The sequence below is a fragment of the Leishmania braziliensis genome, chromosome 19, assembly GCF_000002845.2.
Source record: "Leishmania braziliensis MHOM/BR/75/M2904 complete genome, chromosome 19".
Taxonomy (NCBI): Eukaryota; Euglenozoa; class Kinetoplastea; order Trypanosomatida; family Trypanosomatidae; genus Leishmania; species Leishmania braziliensis.
Genome location: NC_009311.2, coordinates 463,629 through 484,102, shown reverse-complemented (window position 1 = coordinate 484,102; position 20,474 = coordinate 463,629). Strand labels below are relative to the sequence as shown.

Below are 20,474 nucleotides of genomic sequence, written 5' to 3'. Positions count from 1 at the left end.
CCGACGACGTCTTCGGAGCAGCGGTGGGGGTCGCGAGATTGAGTTTACCGACAGCGGCGCCGAGTCACTGGTGGAGACGCTTTTTTCGTCATCGCCCACTGCCGTCTCACCATTGTCGCCATCGCCATGACGGCTGAAGTACGCCTTGGGCAGCGCTGGCGACAGCGGATGGAGGTTGTAGACGGCCGCCACCGCTATGGCTTTCACCTTTAACAGGAGTCGCGCGAGGGAGAGGGCGACGAGGTGGACAGAGGAGATCTCCTTGCGAGAATTCGACTCCGCTGATTGCCGTGGTTGTGTTTGCTGTTGGCGGTCGGCTGGAAATGTCTGGGGCGGCGGCGAGCGCCACTGTGCTGCTTCGGATGGCTGAAAGACACTTTCGGCAGCGTGAACTGAAAAGTCCAAAGGCTCGTCACTCTCCGCGTCCCCGTACGAGGCGCTAACCGTCGCCCTTGCTGGCAGCAGCTCCGTCACCTTTCGTATCTCGGCGCACCGGACCTCGCCACAGCAGCAGCAGAAGCGCATTTCGCGACTGCCTATCAGATGCTCCTCCGCGAGCAGCGCTGTTAGGGAGCATGTCACATCCTCTTCCTGCTGCCCAGAGCGTGCCCCGGCGCTCGACAGGCTTTGTGCGTCATTGAAGTCCGCGTCTCTCCAGGGGGCCGGGCAGGCGGCCGAGGGCTGAGGGAGAGAGACGACAGCCGGTGCACGCGGAGTCGCTGCGGGAACGTTGCCGTCATCTCTGATGTTTCCCAGGGGCGTGGAGAGCTGCGGCGTGTCGGGTGCGGTGACCTCTGTGGGTGCGCGTTGACAGCGGCTTGACAAGTTGCTGCCACCTGCCGAGACCTCGTCGTTGCCGAAGGCTTCCTCACCTGCGCGAAGGTCGAACACCTCAGCGGAGAATAGCGCGCCTTCGCACCGCTTTCGCCTTTCGCCGACGCTACCGACACTATTGCGATGGATCACATCCTCAACGGTAGCACTCGTGATACGGCGCATCACGCTCAACGGAAGCTGCTGCTCATGCTGCTGCCTGTTATTGGACGAGGCAGCCTGTGACAAGTACGAGTCCGATGCGTCGTTCACGCAGGAGTGTTGCTGCGCCTGCCGCAGCGGTGTTAATGTTGGCAGTGAGGACGCCAATATAGTTGTCGTGGCTGTAGCAGGCGCAGCAACGCCGCTGCTACTGGACGAGGAAGAGGTGTAGTGCGAGGCACGGTAACTGGACTCTGCACGGCCGCATGGTAGGTGACTGTAACGCTGAGGCGTCGACTCCGGAGGGGAGCTCGAATAAGCGTAGGCGGCTGCTTCGCGGTCGCTAAGCGCAGTGGTGAGGTCAAATCCACCTGACATGGCATGGTCGTTGTTCGTCGAGTAATAAGAGGCTCTTTCGTACGGGGCAAGCTCACCGCATGCCAGGCACATCCACACCAACGAGGTGGTGTAGGGGCGCGGGCACGGCAGGCAAAAGTGCTGCTGCGTCTGAAGCTCCATCCTGTCGACTCGAGGGTTGTGTGTGTGTGTGTGTGTGTGCGTAGGAGAGAGGGGGGGGGGGGACGGGGCGGCGCGGGGCGGATGGGTAAAGAGGGGGATGCCACAGCACTATTGTGGCGCTCTGTTTTCCGTCTGCGCTCCGCCCCAACCCGCCAAAAAAGCGAAAACTCGGCGGCAGAGTCGAGCCACGTTAGAGTCGTGGGAGAGGTGCAGAGGGAGAAGCGCTTGCCCAGCGATACACAGTGGCCTTACACGCAGCGCCACAACACGAACCCAAGCATACAGGAAAACAACTCTGCAGAGCAGATGAGGTGGAGGTCCGAATGGAAAGCGCGACTTCGGCAAAACACGTTCACCCCACTCATGAGCGAGCGAGGGACGAAAAGAGGAGCGAAAAGAGAGTCAGTAAAGGAGCTCCTGCAAGAGGTGGTGCGGTGGTGTTTGCAATGCGCGCCCAGGACACCACGCAGGCGCCAGCACGTAGGGGCACAAAGACTGTGCCAGTGGGCCGCCAAAACGAGTTGAGCACCGACACCACGAGTGAGCAGCAAACAAGAAGGCGTGCGGAGCGTGACACGATGTACGTGTGACGCGCAGTACAGCAGGAAGATGGAGAAGGGTGAACGAAAAGGGTGAGAGAAAAACCAAGCTGGTGGTGGGGTGTGTGCCGGGGGGGGGGGGCGTCAATGACGCGTTCGTTGACCGGCCCTTGTCTTTGTGTGGTGGTGAGTGTGGAGGTGTGATGAGGACGTCGTCGTACAGACACACGTGCTGCACCTGCGCCCAAGTGCGGCGGGAAAAGTAGACAAAGAGGGAAGGGAGCGCCACTGTAATGGCCAATCTAGGCGAGAGACAAGAGAGAGAGAAGGAGAGGACACAGGGGTGGCGGAGCAGGAAGAAGAGAATCAGCCCACGAAGAGGTACACACACACCTCGGGGGGGGGTATGCAGTCCAGGGTGTGAATTATTTCGTGTGGACAGGGATGTGCGTGTGTGTGTCACCGCAGCAAGCAGTAGAGCAAAGACGTAAAGTCGTGCAGGGTGGGAAGGAGAGAGGCAAAGAAGGCGAGAGGGGGTCGGGATGGCGAGCACCCGTGTAAACCTTTCCGCATTCGCGCAGACTCGCATTTGATCCTGTGCCGTGAAATCGCTTGTGTATACCTCAGCAAGAGACATCACGCTACGTGGAAAATACCGTGACACTTAAGTCCAGAGAGAGAGAGAGAGAGAGAGAGAGTTCCCTCCGCCCTTCACTTTTCCCCTATGCAAACACTACAGGAAAGACGAAACCCATGTACATCGAGAGGCACACTTTACCCACTGTCGTGGTCGTGGCGGCGGCGGCGGTGGTGGTGGTGGTGTAAGGGGTTTGGTGGAGGAGAAAGGACAGGCAAGGGTACCTCTCTCCCTCCCGCCCCCGTGGAGAGCGCAACGACAACTTCTGATGGCAATCGACGCGTCACCCCCCAACCACGTGGCACGTGAGTGGGGAGGGAGGAGAAGAGAAAAAAAAAACGATAGCAGAAAGGAGCGAATACTCTCTCTCACCCCGTCTGCGCAGGGTACACGCGCTTCTTCTTGCTTATCTTTTTCGTATAGTTTCCCATCGATGGTTCGTTTGCACCGCTTGCGGTGCAGCGGCCTCTGCTTCAGTGCCGCGCAGTGCCGCCGCCGTGTCACCGACCTCCACAACATCGTAGTTGGGGGTGATGAGGAACCCCATCTGCTCAGAGAGCTGCGCGCCCGTTGCCGCAGTAAAGCGCTTCAGCAGGGCACGCATGAGGAATTGTTGGGCCGCTGTGGCCACTCCGCCAACTGGCTTTATCTGGTCGAGCACCGAAGGTTTCGCTGCCTCGTCGTCATCATAGCCATCGTCATCAGTGTCTTTCGTGTTCTGAATCCTCTCCTTTTCGTCCTCCTGCTTGTGGGCGGTCACCGCGTTCGTGAGAGGTAGCCCCCAGTATTTCTTGTCTGCTCGACTGCCAGCACCGTGCAGCTTCGAGGAGCGCGGTGCTCGTTCTGGTAGCGGCCAGCGACGCGCTACCCACTCTTCTAGTCGCGCCGCCATGACAGTTGGCGTGCGCGCTGTGTCAGAGCCCAGTGCTGCCGTCGATGTCCCCAGTCCACCCCTTTCTGGCGCTGCGGCGGTTGGAAGCGATGCTTGGCACGACTGCAGCACAGGAGAGTCCACAGGGATGAACGGAGGCACGTTCAGCAGCGCCACCACATCTGTCGCAGTCAACGCGGCGTCAGTGTTGGCATCTGAGATGACGGGCCTGTTGCCAAACTGCTTCCAGCGTGTGTCCATGAGCTGCACCGCCAAGCCCCTCATTGTCGCGGCCGCCGACACGGGAGTCCCACCCGCGCCGCCGCTGCCGATGCCGGAGAGTATCATTGGAGTGAGGGACACCAGCAGCGCCGCGTCGCAGCGATGGTCTGAGGTATCGACCAGTGCCGACGACAGATCATCCGAGGCCTTGCGCGCTAGAAGAGAGCGTAGTAGCGGCAAGTCGCTCGGTGGCGCACCACGCGCGCTGCCCCCACGCTCGCGTCGCGCGGATGACCGATGTGGAGGAGCAGGACAACGGCCAGGAGTGTCACGGACTGTCAACGCAGGAGACGCGCGCTGATGCGGCGCGTCGCTGCTCATTGCTTTCGTGAGTTGCTCGTTAATGCCAACATCACCGCCGGTGCAGCGCTTAATGACGGCAGGCAACTCGCCGACAGCGTCAGAGCCCTTTCCAAGAGACATGCGAGGGGACGTGACACTTCTTCCATCATTGCTGGGGCTGCAGCCGGTGTTGCCAATGCTGGCACTACGTTCACCATTGCCCCTCGCACTGCTGCGCGGCTTGCTGTTCTCGTCGTGGGTGTCATCGCCGCCGTTGTCGTTGTGGAGGATGCCCACGGCGTTGTCGGTGCTGGGCAAGCTGAGCGGATACACAATAAACCGCTGACACTCGAGGAGGAACACAACGTCCATGTGCGACAGCCGAGGAGGCGATGTAGGCGCTCGCCTGCACGACCCCCAGTCCTGCGAGGCCGCCACTGGGTCGTTGACGGGGGAGGCAGAGGCGAGCTGGCGGCCCTGCTGCCCCGGCAGCAATGCAGCACCCATCGACCCACCCAGGGCCGGAGCGCGAGGCAGCACAACAGTGCTAGTGCGGCTCCTCGCCGGCTCTGGTGTGGTCTTTGGATTGCCCATCTCCGGTGGGGTGCCTCCCGGCGTACTACCGGAGCGCCACTTCCCCCCTTCGTGGTCCTGTTGTTGTTGTTGTTGCGTTGCGGGCTTGCCAGTGACCGACAGCGGCAGTAGCAGACGGCTGTAGGCGCTTAGGCCAGAGGCATTGTCGTCACTGTCACCGATGGTAGCAACTTCCGTGCCGCCTGTGCGATGCGCGCGGGCGGCGCCGCTGTTGTCGTTGCCGGCCGCTGCTGCGGGTACCGACGCCGTTTGGAGCTCGCCGTAGAGGCGGACAAGCTCATCCTCGAAGGAGCACAGAGCGAGGTGCAGCAAGCTCACCTCCTCACTGAGCAGGATCGGAAGAACACCGGCGCCAGCACCGACGCTGCCACAGGCGCCGCTCTTGTTTCGAAGCTTCCGTCGACCGCGTGACGGTGCCGTGGTAAAGGCGGAGGCTGGCAGTCGCTGCGCTTCAAGGGCGTTGTGATACAACGCCATCTCGCTGCAAGGCGGGTGCCGCTGCAACTCCCACTGCTGGCGCCAGTGAGCCGTTACGGCTCGCATCAGGTAGAGCAGCCTGCCACCCCTCGTCCCCTTATCTGCTTCACTGTTGTTTCCACCGCCGTGTGCGACACTTGTTTGGGACTGAGCGGAGACCTGCTCGAACAAAAGTGCCCTGGCGTGTTCCTGCTGTTGGCGGCGCCGCCGACTTACCTGCAGCTGTCGTCGCTCCGTGCTGATCATGGCGGCGACGTAGTGATCGCTCGGTTGCTGTTGTTGCTGCGCGCGGGTTGGCATCAGCACGTCATCCTTGGTGAGATTCCCATCCACAGCACCGGCATACTTGTGGCTTTGGCCATCTGTGGTCCCTGAGGCAGTAGTACGCGCCAGGGCAGTCGCCACGGAACCGGCTGTGGAAGCCAGCTCCGTGCCGGTGGGGTCCAGCAGCTCCACAAAGCTGTCAGTCGCCAGGACCAGGCGCGGCACAGGGAAGAAACGCAGGACCTCGCGCTTGCGACGCATTGTCATCCCCCTCCCGGACTTCCGCTGGTGGTTGGCTGCTTCGTCGCTGTCGTAGTCGTCCACGTCCGCGAGGGTGTAGGCCTCCCGCACATCGCCATGCCCTCCGCGGCCGCCTTCTTGTTGGGAAAAGATGACTCGCCGAAAGACGTGGGGGTTTGGACGGTACGTGGGCGCCACGCAGCCGTACCACTCGAGCACCTGCAGCATTGTTGGGGTATAGGCGTAGTCAAAGGCGGTCAGCCCGTGCGCGTTCACGCGAAGCATGCACCGCAGGAACTTGCGCGGTACGGTCCTGACGTACCCTGAGGAGGAGGAGGAGGAGAGGCGAGAGTGACGCCGTAGCTCATGGCTTAAACGCGTGCTCCGCTTCTCCCCGTCAGGGTCGATACAGCTGCCACCGCTACCAAGGTAGCAGCCGTCACCGTCGCCGAGATCGTCCTCGCTGGAATTGCATGCAGCCGACGCGGCATGCTGGTCGATAGGGAAGCGGCCCGGCCGCCCACTCACCGGCTCTGGATCGAGCTCATTGGACACAAACCAAAAGTGGCAGTACTCAAGGTAGTACTCCGCCAGCTGGCACTGGTCGTGAAGGACAAGCAGGTGGAGTAGCGTGTCTTGATGTTCCCGGGTCTGGTAGTGAAGATTAAGGGTGATCTCTTGCTGTGCATCTGCCTTACGGGAGTACTGCTGCGGCACCGCTGGTGCTGCGTTGCTGGGGGCGACAGTGCCGGCCAGGAAGAGGTCAAGTACGGGCACCGAGAGAGCCACTCGCTGGTCCAGCAGGAACATGATTGTCTCGAGCGTGGCGCTGGAGGGGCGAGGCGAACGAAGCAGACGAGTCGAATGTAGCGCCCAATCGAGCTGGAGGTACATGAAATAGGTTGGCTCTGGTGTCACTACCGCCGGAGGCGGCGTTGGGCTGAGCGGTGACTGCCCTCCAGTTTCCTTGCCCGCAGCCGAGGCCTTGATGTATAGCGAGGTCTTGGCCCGCCCTCGGCGCTGCACCGCCCGTCGCGTAGTAGTCGTGTCTGCGATGGGGATTGACGTACAACTCTCTTTACCCGGGTCGACATCGCCCAATTTGGTATTTCTGGTGGCTCTGTCAGGAAAGGTGGCGTTGGCGCTGCTTATGGGGTCGTTGCCGGTGGCGCGGTGTAGAGCGGGCGGCAGCAGCGGCCGTGGCGGTGCCGGTTTGCGATGCAGCTGCACCCCTACTCGTGTACTTGGCGCGGTGGCCGCATCGGATGTGTCTGCGCTGGCGGAGGACACGGCCCTCACGGTGCATTGAACCATCGGCAGCTTCACTGCGCAGGCATCCGCGCCGAGGCCCCACATTACCGCTGCTACGCGCCGACGTCGCTCTTCGCCCGGGGCGAGACGATGGCGTCCGTTTCGCACGCAGCTTTCCATGAAGCACAACTCAGCGTCCGCCACGGCAGCGGCATTCTCCTTCTCGTCGTTATCCTTGCTCGTCTTGAGCTGCAGCTGCGGTGCGTCTATGCGTGATAAAGTGCTACTACGCTTGTCAGGTGTCTCTACCATCTTCACAACCCTTGATGTCGACGCCTGCGTCGCCGCTGGCGAGACGGGCGAGGTCGGTGTTGCCAGTGCCGGTGCGGCCGACCAAGCCTCGCCGTTCGATGAAAGCGTGGTGGATATGGCACCAAAGGAGAAACTGTCCTTCTTTGCCTTCTGCAAGGTCCGCATGAGCTCCTCGGCTGCTTCGGTCGCTGCCGCAGCGGGGGCCACGATGTCCGGCGCATGAGACACCCCCTCCGGCATCCCGCTCTTCACGTCGACGCGGTCATAGCGCATAGGGGTCATCTGCGCGCGCACCTCAGGAGGCGAGGACGTGTACAGGAACCGTAGGGTTGCAACGCTTCCCGCAGCAACAGCGAGCAGGTCGACATGATGCTCTTGCAGCGCCTCTCGCCAGAGCAGACGTTGCAGCCGCTCGAGCACGCGAGTTGCCTGCGACGTGGTGCTCACGCCAGCGAAGGACGGGTAGCTATTGAGAATCTTCGTCGAAACCACCTCCATTGCATGCGCGCTCACGCCCATAGACGAGTAAGTCCTTCCCAAGGTGCCGGTCGACGACAGCGCATGTTGTTGGTATTGGGTGTTGGTGATGTGCTTGAGCACGACGTCTGGCAGGCAAGGTTGCAATAGGTGCTGCAGTACGTCCTTGTCATCGTAGCGCACGGCTAGCTCGATGGTGTCCCACAGTAGCGTGCCCGACAGCCCATGCGATGGAGACTGGGTGCCATCCATCAATGCAGCAACGCTTCCCTTTTTATGTAGTTCGTGTAACGACGACGATGGTCGATTGCTCTTGCTCATGAGTGTCTCGGCTACAGACATGGACATGAGCTGCAGGAAGAGGTTCGTGAGGCGCACGACGTGAGACCAGTTCGACATCGTCGATGCCACAGGGCGCGCTCCTGCACGCTTCCTTTCCACGCTGAGCGACCTCATTGAGCTGGCGCGAGATTGTTTCTGCGGTAGCAGCGACAGCACTGCCTGCGAGCACTGTGCATTCACACTAGTGTGCGACGCCTTCAACTCCTCTGCGCTGACCTCCCCGCGGACAGCGGCGCGCATGACGAGATAAATCGGCACTGCCGGCGCCCCCGGAAGCACGACGCGCAGCAGCTCGTTCCACATCTTCGCTGTCGCTCGCACGGCGGTGTCCAGTTGGCCCGTGAAGTGAGCATACAGCAAATTTGTCCAGAGCGCGTTCATGCAGTCAGGGGTCATCAGGAAGTCCGACGCGACATCCACGTTGTCCATGGCAAGCTGCAGCGCCGGCAGAGGGTGGATGTTCGGGTACACCCACCGCAGAAAGGCTCGTCGTGCGGGCTCGTTCGGCATATGTGTGAGCATGACACGTATGGTTCCGATTTCATGAGCAGGGTAGTAGACACGAGTGGCGAGCAGCACACGTACCACGCCGTCTTCCAGATTCGTGCGCAGGGAGTAATTAGAGGGGATGGGCACCTCGGGGAGATCATAGACGCCAATGCCGTCCTCACCTCTCGCCTCGGTGCCACTGTCGTCGCCTCCCTGAAGCATACTGCACGGCCCGTGCGAGCTGTGCCACAATTCATCTTCGTTCCGACTGTGATCGTGAGAAGTCAGAGATGCTGCTGCCCCGCTCTGTACAAGGATGGAGATGAGCGGCGCATGAGCGATCTGTGCCGCCAGGGAAAGCGCGGTCTCTCCGTCACATGAGGGTCGGAAGAGTACCGAGCGCAGTGCATGCCCGGCAGCCGTGGTTGGCGCTGATGCCGCTTGCAACTGTGGCACCGACGGGGATGACGGCAGATGTTGTACACCATCGCAGAGCATGTGCACCAGCGCCACGCACGTGTCGATCAAGAGACGCGCCTCTGGATCGACGGCCGGGCCCCCGGTGCACGGCGGCTTATTCAGCATACTCAGCGGTAGCACCGACGACGCGTCGGTGCCGCGCACTATCATCGACGCATAAGCGCTCCCGCGCGCCCCGCGTGGGATGCTGCTGGTCGTGGCACCACCGCCATTTCCACTTCTCCCGGCGAGCAGGCGATCGCGCGCCTTGCGCAGCAGTCGTGTAGCGGCGCTGTCCCCGCTTAGGGGGTGCCGTGCGCTCACCGGAATCGCCGTCACACCAAAGGCGCCCACAAGTCGGAGCAGCTGCACCGGTGTGTACTCTACACACGTATAGAGAAGGACGACGCGGTAGCACAGCCTCAGTGCCGCGATGAGTTGCCTCTTGACCGACTCGACTGAGACGGACGGCGTCAGCGGCAGCGTCTCAGTTTCTCTTCCCGCGAGATTGTCTGCCCTCAGCGTGTATCCGGCTGTCAGGGCCTGGTGATCTAGCTTCACCGCTCCTCCTTGGGTGGCGGCGCGTGGCAAACCAGCTATCCTCTCGACCGAGGTGAAGGTCAAGAAGGATGTCGAGGACCCCGCCATGAATTGTGTCGAGGCCTGCGGTGGGGGGGAGCATGACTCTGCCCCACCGACGCTGCGTGGAGTGGCTATCACGGTGCTTGGATATAGGAGCTGCTGCTGCTGCACCTCGTACCACGCACACAGGGCATCCGCTTGGTCGAACACAGTGCAGTCGTGACCTGCGGCGGCGCCGACGCCTTCCATGCCCGCCGTATCGTGAGTTTCATCGCTGTGGTTGTCATCGTGCGCGTTGCCACCGGTGCCTGCGGCCCGCCGGACTCCGTGTGCAGATCGTGTTGAAGCTCTTCCTGTAGGCGCGAGCCGCATGCAGGGAAGACGCCGCCACTGGCACAACAAGTAGTGGGGGTGACGCAGAAGCTGCTGGTTGAAGCACTGAGTCTCAGCGCTCGCCTGTGGTCCGGCCAGACGCCTGCCGTCAAGGAGCGTCCCAGGGCGGTGCTGCGACGCCGGTGCACACCCCAGAAGCGGAGCACGAAAGCGGAGGAGCAAGTCGATACACCGCTGCCCAGCAGACCCGCCAGCACTCGTCCGCACTGACCGCAACGATGCCTCCCTTGGGGAGAGTAGGGAGAAGGACGCTTGAGAACCAGCACTATACGGCCTGTCCTTGTCGCTACCGGCGCCCTTGCACTTGGCTACGTAGCTATTGTGCGTGACAGGCAGATCAGCGGCGCCGCTGCCGGCCACGGCGAGCAGCCAGGCATCGCTGCCGGTGCTGTCAAAGAGCCCGTTTGTCTGAGCACCGTGCCTCAGCAGCAGGTGCACCATCGCCAAAGTCTCTGACAGCGTAGGTGAGGTTGCTGTCGCGGCGCCGGAAGCCGACGAACCAGCGGAGGCGGTGAGGGTGTCAGAGGCTACAAGCGAGTCGCTGCCGGAGGCGCCGCTGCCACATGTTATCGCTGCCACAATGCGCTCTTGCAGGGCTGTGCGCTCATACGGGTCGAGCCACGCGGGTTCCTTGTAGTCGACAAGAGCAGCTGCGGGGCTAGCCTCTGTCATTCTAGCCACGCCTGCACTGCCAGCGGAAAAACTGTCTTCAACGTACTCGCCCGAGTGCGAAAGTCGGGCCGAGGCGCGTGTGTCGCACTGCTCTCGGAACGTCATTTCTGCAGTCGCGGCTGTGGCGGACGTTGCGTCGCTTCCGGCCACCAGGAGCCTCTTGACAGTGTGCGTGTTGCCGGAGCGGACAGCGAGGCGGTATGGAGTCCAGCAGAACCACACGGCGTCATCCTCCCTGCTCTTGCTAGCACCGCCATAGTCGCCACGGCCTGGGCATGGAGGGCCCATTCCGATCATGGCACGCACGGTGTGCGCGACGACATCACGCACTCGCGCAGCCTCTTCCGCTTTCTTCGATCCCTGGTTGGAGCGGTTGGCCTGCTGCTGCTGCTGCCGCGGCGGCGGCGGTGCTGCTGGTCGAGCAACGTACGTGTACATGCCTTGGGCCGGCGCGTACAAGGGGTCCAGGTTGTAGGTCTCCACGAGGAACGCGGCAAGCTCGGGGAGGTTGAGGGTGGCTGCCAACTGCAAAACGGTGAAGCCCATCGGGGTTGTAAAAAAAGCCTCATTGCCGCTAACGTCGATGGAGTTGTGAGAGGGGTGTTCACCTCTCGTCGCCATGGTCGCCTCAAAGTCGGCCCCGCTGTCCCTGTTCCACGCCGCACCCTGCTCCACCAAGTCCCGCATGCTCTGCGCCTTCACGGAGCGGGGGAGCGCCGAATGTGAGAAACTGTTGCCGGTGTCGTTCAGCGTGGCCGAGGGTGCCACTGCGGCAGGTGCACTCACTTTTGTCTTTACGTGTGCTTGCACGATGCTCTTGATCTCCTCGATGGCCCTTGCACCACCGTGAGAGCGGCCGTAAAGGCGAATCATGCGCGCCATGTTGAGACTCGCCGTTTTGCGATTCAGCGTCGTCTCCAAGGCGTTGCGGTAGTGCTCCGCCTCCTCTGCTGCACTAGGCCCCTCAACAGAGACAGCGCAGGGGCTTGGCGCGTCCACCTGCGACGTCAGCGTCGGTTGCGCAGCCGTACCGCGTACGCCACTGCGAACGGCGGCCTTGGAGACGAGCAGCATACGCGACAGCCAATTCATTGGAGTGACCTCGAACTCGCTCTGCGGTTGCTTCTTCTGCCGGTGCTCGCCGCTCTTTTCCATATCCGGCGCCAGCTGCGAGCAAGTGGACTCGTTGGCACAACTGCACTGAGGTCGATGACAGAGCGATGCCGCCACGCGCTCGCGCTCGGCAGACACCTCACTGAACATCCACTGCTGAAGGCACAGCCACACATCGCGGCAGAACACGACTGCCCGCGTCGGCCCCACCACCGAGCCAGCATGTTCTTGCAGGTAGCCAATCAAAAGCTCCGAATGCGCCATAGCCGTGCCTCGCTGCACCCCTAGCGCGACGCTTTCCGCCGCCACGTCGCTGAGGTATAAGCACAGCTCCGGGAGCGTGAAACCGCGCAACAGTACGCGCAAGGCGTCGTTCGGCGAGATGGTGGGGCCGGCGGCGCGCGTGAGCAGCAGGCGCACAAACGAGCCTCGATCATGCGACATGGCATGGCTACGCTGCGCGACGTTTTCATTCAGCGTACTCGCCAGCGCCTGGTCGCTGCTTTCATCGGAAGCGATGGCTGGGTGGACGTCACCGTTGGAAGACTTGTTCGTCAGCAGCATCACGGGGTGCCGTTTGTCTGTCTGCTGCTGCTTATACAGCCGCACCGACTCGCGAAATACATCGGTGCAGGGGAACAGGCTGTGCGGGGCAGACAGCATCAGCTGTACCACCGAGTCAAGATGCTTCTTGTGCGCCTGGTGCAGGACCAGGCAGGTGCCTTCGATAAGGGGACCACCAACCTGTGAGGGCGCCGACGCCATCGATGAAGGGGCCAATGCAGCGGCGGCTGCGAATGCACTGCGTGGCGCCTCCGCGGCATCCGCTGACGAGATGGAAAGCGTGGGACCACCTCCACCACCGAACACCGCCCCGGCGACCCCCACTTCCCGAGTTTCTGCGCTGTCGATGAGGATGCTGACGAGCAGCTCAGCCGTCTCGGTCTGCTCATATTGCACAGCGACGAGCAAGGCGGTCTTGCCCTGCTTGTTCACAGCGTGCATGGGCACCATACATATCGCTGTCTGATAGGCAGGTGAGGTGCGTAGAGTAGAGTGCAGGGTTGCCAGTCGCGTCACCTCCTCTTCGCTGAACTGAACCAGCATGTACTCCAGCGCAAGAGCCAGCCCGCGACTCGCGGCCAGGTGTAGAGCGGTGTTTCCATGCTGATCGATCGCGCACAGATCTAACACTGGGCGGCCGCGGCGGAGTTCGTCCTTGCTATACTCGAGGATGCGAAGCGCTGCCTCTTCCTGTCCATTCACCACTGCGGTGAGGAGCGGAGTGTAGTTTGTGTAAGCGGCCGAGATGTTCAGCTCAGCGTGCCACGACTGCAGAAGAGCGCGAATAACGTTCAGTTGACCGCGCTCGCAGGCGAGGTGCAGCGGTGTGCAGTGAGTACGCTCGTGAGGCATGTTCACATCCATGAAGGGCATCTTATCCCTGTTTGCCGCGGAGACGGCCGCTGTTGGCCGCGGTGTTGAGGTCAAAGTTTTCACAGCGCCTCGTTGACTGGCGCCAAGCCTCACGTGCTTTGTTGCTCCCGCCGTTGCGACTACCGCAAGAGTCGTCGGTGGAGCCTCTGCCCCGCCGCTTCGGCCTTTACACGCACTGAGAGTGGCCGTTTTCCTCGGTCGGGTGCCGCTGAGCAGCGTCAGCGCGGCCGCCTCGCTACCGAACGCGATCGCGAGGTGCAGTGGGGAGCTTCCTTCGAATCCGCTCTCCGCGTCGATCCCGTCGCACTCCAGGAGACGCTGCATGACGGCAGGCATGTTGTTGATGGAGCACCAGCACAGCGCCGTGGCGATGCCGGCATGATTCAGCAGAACGGGCGACGTGGCGTACACAGAGGTGCCAGCTGCCGAGCCAGACTCGTCACCAAGGCTGTGGGGCTGCAGCAGAGCCTCTGCAATCGGTGTGCATCGGTTCGCGCAGGCAAGTTCGAGGCTGAGCAGCCGCGTGACGCGATCCATGCAAGCTGGCTGCGCGCCCAGCTTCAAGAGGCGCATGGCGACGGCGACATTGTTGCGGCGGACCGCAAGTATCAGAGCGGTTTCGCCAGGCGGGCTTTGCAGGTTCAGCGCATCGACAAGGAGCTCGCGGCTCGCCAACGACCTCTTCCGCGCTTGCGCGTCACCCTCCGGCAGAGCTACCTCCCGTCCATGAGATGTCAGCGAGTGCGGTGGATGTACTGACACCGCTTTTCTCTGCGACTTCAGCGTCCTTGTATTCGATGCTGGCGCCACACAGAGAAGGTCGTAGAGGCAGTTGAGCAGCACCGTTACGCAGGTGGTTTGCTTTCTGAGACGCGCGTTCAGCGCGGACATGCGTGCCTCCTCCGTGTCAACGTCGACGGCATCACCTTCGTCGACACCCTCGTCGTCTTGGTCTCCATTGTCAAGCACCACGCCGAGAAGCGCCACGTGCAGCGGAGTGTAGGTGGACCTTGGGGAGGAGTAGATGGCCGAGATGTCGAGAAGAGCGCGCTGCTTTTCATTTGTGAGGTAAGGCACTGCCGGCGTCACGGTCGAAGCAGCATTGCCGCCGCTCTTTATCGTCTGCTCAGCTGGTGCAGTGATAGTGGTGTTGCTGCTGCAGCTGCCGCCCCCGCGATTGGCGCCGCTTGGCGACGACGACTGGGTCGTCTGTGAGCGAAGTCGGTAGTTGCGCAAGAACATGGCGTTGGCCTCCGCGTAGCAGTGCTGCAGTGCCCTGCGTGTCTCGCTCTCGATCACAAGCCCAAAGTACAAGAGAAGCTCCTCCACGGGAACGCGCTCCAGCAGTACTTGCACCACTTCCATGTAGCCGAGGGCACACGCTGTGTAGAGGGCGGTGCGGCGCTGCTGAGACTGCTGCTGCTGCTGCATTAGAGCAGCACCAGCGTCCTCTTCGCCAGCCCTGAGGCCGCAGAAGCACGTGAGCGGGTGGGTTGCGATGACGTACGCCATGGTTCGCTGCCGCGACGCCAATGCCGCGCAGAGTGGTGTGAGGCGCGCATTTTCTGGAATTATATCGTGCCAATACACGTTGGCCATTTGAAATGACGGCGTCTCGCTGGCGCCACCAAGCCCGATTCGCCGGTTTCTTCGACTCCGTCGGCGCTGCTGCTGCTGCTGCTGCTGCGCGCACCTGCTGCGCACCTCAGCGTCGTCGCCGTCGGTCGCATCGGAGGAGGAGGAGGACAATGGATAGAGCTCGTGAGGGGGACAGTGGCAGCTGTGCCGGTAGATGCGAACGGGAGGGTAAAAGAGATCCACGGGTTCGCTCTTATTGAAGGCGGAGCTGCTGTCGGCTGACGTGATGGCAGCACCGCCTGCAGGAGTGTTCAGAAGACTCTGCACCTGCATTAGAGCAGCACGTGCGCGGCGATCGCGCGAGCCGGTAAGCAACACGGGTGAATGTGCCGGTGGTGCTGCACCACGTGACATCATTGCGCCGGCATTGTCAACCTCGTCCTCCTCATCCACTGCAGCTGCGCCATCGTCGTGGTAGAGGCTGGTCAGTTCGGGCTGCTGTCGATTTTTGTCGGTGCCCTTCTTCGCCGCTGCGCGAAGCGACACGTCGGTGAGCACCGACAGCATCTGAGTGAATTTGACTGAGCTATCCAGCAGCGCAATGGGCTGATATGCCTGGGACCGCGGTGCCGCTGACTGCGGTGCCAGCGCGCCGATCGGTTCTCTGACTCGCCGCTGCTTCGACATGTGCGGGGCACCCGTGGCAGACACAATTGCGTCAGTAGACGTGACCATCACCGCTTGGTGGGGCGGTGGTGGTCCGAAGAGCAGCTCGGCCACGTCGAAGTTGAAGCGCAGAACTGCATTGGATACGAATAGCGGCGAAGACGACGACAATGCGCTGTGGAGGGCCTGCGGGCTTTCGCCTCTCCCTTCGCCTGTCGTCAGTCCCGACTGCTGAGCTTCCTGCTGCTGCAGCTTTGCCCACTCGCGCGTTTGATGATCACACCAGCTTCTCCAGCCACCGTCATTCAGCGACAGGGTGGCAGCTGGGTAGAGGAGAAGCGGCAGCGCCGATGTTGTAACTGCGGAGGCTTCGGCTGCACTGCTGAGGCGCAGGCCCAGTGTAATCTCCTCGAAGTCGGTGTAGTTGTTGAGGCGCAGACGCAGTGTGTCCGCTGATGGGTCAAGCAGCAGTCCCAGCACCAGCGTGGCCGAAACCTGGCTGCACCCGCGGGGAAACGAAAGCAAAGATGGTGAAGGCGGCGGAGGAGCAGTTTCTCCACTCGGGGCCGTCTTCGCGTGCTTGCTGGCCTCATTCGCCGCAGCAATCTGCGCCGCTGCCGCTTGCTGCCGCTGCTGATGAGTCTTCGCTAGTGCTATCGCCACGTCATCGCGGCAGGCTTGTGTGATGGTAGGCAGCCACACGTTCGTGCTCGCCGCCGCCGCTGGCCGCCTCCAGCGCGGAAGTTCCAGCCGCAGGTATACTGGGGCGGCGTTGACGCAAGGCTCCGCAGCATCCTCGTCCAAGTGATGGTGTGGGACCTGCATTGCCGTGATGGCGCGCACACTATTTTGCTGATGCTTCCAGAGGCCCAAGTAAAGAACATCCATACCGACGTCGTCGTCGCTCGGTGCTGTCGATGCCTGGTCGGTGGCCATCACCGCTTCGTGAGCAATCACCGACACCGACACGCCCGCTGACCAGGCGCCACTTCCGTCAGTGCTGTTGCTCCCGACGGCAGCAGCAAGGTCAGAATCGTCGCCGTTGCCACCCTTCTCCATATCTTTTGCCATGCTCCCGGCGCCGCATTTGTGGCCAAGATGGGACACCAAATACGAATGAGAGGGGCCGCGCATGCACCCGTTCGCCTGAGCGGCGGTGATGGAGTCGCACAGCCCGACTACCACACAATTCTCGCATAGCCGGTACGCTGCGTCCTCGGAGAGAGGGCCACTTGCGCCATGCTCCACCGCTTTGCTGTCGATGGTGGGTGACGTTGCACCGACGTAATCAGCCGCATACAAGGCTACAAGGTACTTCACTGATAGCTGGACTTCATAGTAGAAGCTGGGCTTGGTTGACGGCGTCGGAGCAGTGCGGGCAGAGAGACTAGCTCGCTCCGCAGCTGCGGCACCGTCATCGCTGAGCTGGTGGTGATGGTCGACCGATCCGTCTCCGTCGTCGTCGTCAGAGATGCTCTTGTCTGAAGCCTCCACCGCGGAGCTACCGTACAAGGTGCGCAGTGCACGTCGCTGCTTCGCATCTTGCGCGGCTCGCCGCACCTCTTCTAGCGGCATGGAGAGCGAGTAGCGAAACTGAAGGGATGAAATCACGCCTGTGACACCGCACGACTGCCACGGGCTCACGAGCCGATGAAGGCGAGTTTCGTGGGTGGTTCGAATGCCCGCCTTGGGCTTGTTGGCACTGCGGGCGTCACGCTTGAGCGCACTGCTGTTGCCGCTACCGTGGTGCTCATGCGCTCCCACGAAAGTGGCCTGACCGACAGCAGGGTACGCGTGCCAAGAGCTGGCCGTCATGTCGATGGCCGTGTCAGATCGCATGAGAAGCGCCGCGATGGGCCGGCTACGCAGGGGCGGCGGGCTCGGGCTACGGTTGAGACGGTCGCGCAAGCGTTCGTCGCAACGTCTATCATCTCCTCCGATCTCGATCAGTGCCTTCGCCTGTGAGGCGAGAGGGACGAGTTCCTCAGCGGACAGCTTCGCTCCTCCCTCGTTGCTGGTGTCGCGTGCGGTACTCAATGCTGTTGTAATGGCGGTGGTTGACTGCAGTGGACCATAGCTCCACGCATCTACGCGCTGCAGCTGCGGAGTGGTGAAGGCTGGGCACATCTGGCAGCGCAGCGGGCACACTGCAGTGGCAGTGATAGCGTCCAGCTGATGCTGCTGCAGCACATGTGCGAAGGAAGATGAGGTCATCACTGCAGAGGAGAATGGCGCTTCTTGGTGGTCGGTGCGACCGTTTGTGACAGCTGCGTCTTGCAGCTGTTGTGGTGAGCTGGTGTGCAGCCAGGTCATACTATTGCCGCTGCCCCCGAATCCGTCCGTGGCACTTATGGCTGCGGATTGAGCGTCGCCGCCACCAACCCCGGTCGTCGATGGCTTGACGTTGCCTAGCAGCGCGGACCACCGTAAGTCCTGCTGCTGTCGTTCATACTGTAGCGTAGCGTTGCGCAGCGCGAGGAAGAGTCGTAGGCTGTGAAGAGTTCCATTGAGAAACACTGGCGGTGGCGCGGCGGCTGCTCGGGACGCGAATGACATCGACAGCGCACCTACTGTGGAGACACTAGTTGACCCGGTAGTCTCCCCGCCGTCATCGTCGTCGTCGTCCGCGCCGTTGGCGCCCTCCTCCATACTCTTTGTCCGAACCTCGCGTGCTATTGTCGTGCCTGAGGTCACCGTCGTGCTGGTGTGGGTGGACGCCGACGACACGGCGCTGCTGAGACGGCCGAGAGTGGCCAGTAGCTTCTCACCCTCTGCGTTCATGTCGAGTAATTGGGCTCTGTGCAGCGCTGCAAGGGCGCACTTGTCGGCCTCGTAGTCACTGCCGCCGGCGATGGTGCTGATGCTCTCTGGATTCATGGCGTTCCTTTCCAAAGAGTGAGGCGGTACGTGCGTAAGTGCTTGACAGCGAGCCGCAAGAGCCCGCTCTGCCACACAGAGGAACGCCTGTATGCGCTCCATCAGCGCTCGCTGGTATGTGTAGCACCCGCGCGACACCATCGTCGCCGTCGGTGCCGCAGCCGTGCTCCATGGGGCGCTCATGAAGAGTAGTGTGTGCAGTGCGTTCACATGCCAGCTCTGCTGTTCTACAAGCCGCGTCAGCACGTCCAGTTGGCCACCGAGGAGGCCTGCGAAGAAGCACGTGTGGCAGTCAACTGGGTGGGAAAGAACAGTGCCGTAGGAGACGCTTGAGGAGAGAAGCAGCTGTGCCACGGCGTCTGCGCGCCCTTCAGCGACAGCACGCAGCAGGACGGGACCCAGATCGGGCAGTGCGCGCGACGAGCGTAGCGACGCATGCGCCTCACATGCGTAGACAAGGCGGCAGGTGGTCGTCACCACGTGCTCGCGCGGGACGATGCTAAGAAGCTGCGATATAGCGAGTGGATCCATGACGCGTTGGACATACCACTCGACAAAGGCACTGATGGAGTGCGAGCTCTGCTGCTGATGTGTGGTGTCACCAGGGGAACGGAGGGTGACGTGCGACGACCACGACGACGCGGCGGTGGTGATGGCAGTCACGTAGATCTCATATGTGAAGGGAGCTGGCTCCCGCAGCGCCAGAACCCGGGCGGAAAAGGAGAGAATGAGCTCGTTGCGCAGGCGAGACGTCACCTCCGAGGCAGGAAGCGGCAGTTGCAGATTACGGCGCAGGTGACGCACACGCCGCTCCATTCCGGCAAGCCTTCGCGAAGGCTGAGACGTTAGCTCGTTCATAGCTGACTTGCTCTCTCCATATCCGTGCGCGCTGCTGCCGCTGGTGAGCGTGAGCGCACCACTCGAGTTCTCGCTTCTCCCTATACCTAAGCCGTCCTTCCTCAAATTAGTGCGCGCCGTTGACCCCACCTTGGTGCTGCCACCGCACAGGTCCTCCGTGCTTTGGTGCTGCTGCTGGCTCAGCAGCGACGTAGCTTGACCTTCGCCAAGAACCGAGTTGCTCACCCCCTCCACCTCCTCGAGCTTCAACAGAACATAGTACACCTTCTCCAACCGGCTTTGCAGCTTCTTCTGCTCCTCTGTGTAGTGCTGAAGTGGCGCAGCTCGCTTGTACATGCGCATGTGGTAGTGGAACGGGGAGAACTTATGGTGCTCCGGCGGCAGCAGCTGCTGAGGCTGCGTGCTGGTCGTGCTATCGACGAAGTTCTTCGCTGCTATCGACGTCGACCTGGCTGTCGCGTGCTGGTGGATGTCCTCCTCTAGCGCGTCGTAGTAGACATGCAGAAGGCGGGCTTGATCTCGGCAAAGCACAGTGCGACGCTGAAGCAAGCGCGCAGCTGTCTCGAGCAACCCCAGTGCCGTATAGAGGGCTTGCTCACGCGACACCCCTGTAACGCCGCCAAATTTTCTCCGGCCATTGCTGGTACCAGGAAGAGAGTGATCCTCGCGTTGTGTTGCACCGGCCGCCTCCTCTGGCGCAGGAATGGACTGCACGACAGTGCGGAGCCACGCATCAAACAAAGCGGTGGTGCACTCACACGGGTTTAGCGTTGTCGGTGGTTTCAGGGAGGCGTTGGCAGGCGACGGTGCACTGTGTGGCGGGTACTCGACTCGCTCGCCGTTTTCCAGCTCTATCAGCAGCTCAGGCGGCACCGGAGGCCGATCACGGCGCACCGCCAAGAATTGCAGGTCACCCTTTGGCAGCCCCGTTGACGCCTCAGCGGCGCGTTTGTGCATGAGGTAGATGGCCGCCTCAGTCTGCAAAATCTCGTTGAATGGCCGCTGTGGGAGGCGCTGCACTGTGTCAGGCTCTCGCCACGTCACTGTCGGCGTCGCCGCCATGGAGGTGTTCATCGAAGCGACGCCGCCAGGGAAATTCTCTCAGTTGGCGGTGGCTTGGAGGAGGCAGGGAGGGAGGAGAGGAGGGGTTCACGCAATGCCGTCGATGAGGCTGTGATATCCGATGAAGAGTACAATCCTGAATTCGAGTGGGCAAAGTGGGAAGAATAAGACAAAGAGCAGCAAAACACTGCACAGTCACCACAATAGGCGCGCGAGGACGTAGTGG

General features: G+C 61.9%; 2 protein-coding genes across 2 annotated transcripts; both read right to left on the bottom strand.

The window, feature by feature from the left end:
• Position 1: 1 nt before the first annotated feature.
• On the bottom strand, positions 2-1,494 carry LBRM_19_1250 (hypothetical protein, unknown function; the record flags this gene model as incomplete). Its single annotated transcript, XM_001564170.2, has 1 exon — positions 2-1,494. A coding segment is annotated over one exon (1,493 nt), but the record flags the coding sequence as incomplete, so codon positions are not given.
• Positions 1,495-3,076: 1,582 nt separating this feature from the next.
• LBRM_19_1240 (conserved hypothetical protein) lies at positions 3,077-20,260 on the bottom strand (the record flags this gene model as incomplete). Its single annotated transcript, XM_001564169.2, has 1 exon — positions 3,077-20,260. One exon carries the CDS (start codon positions 20,258-20,260, stop codon positions 3,077-3,079), a length of 17,184 nt encoding a protein of 5,727 aa, XP_001564219.1.
• Positions 20,261-20,474: the final 214 nt, after the last annotated feature.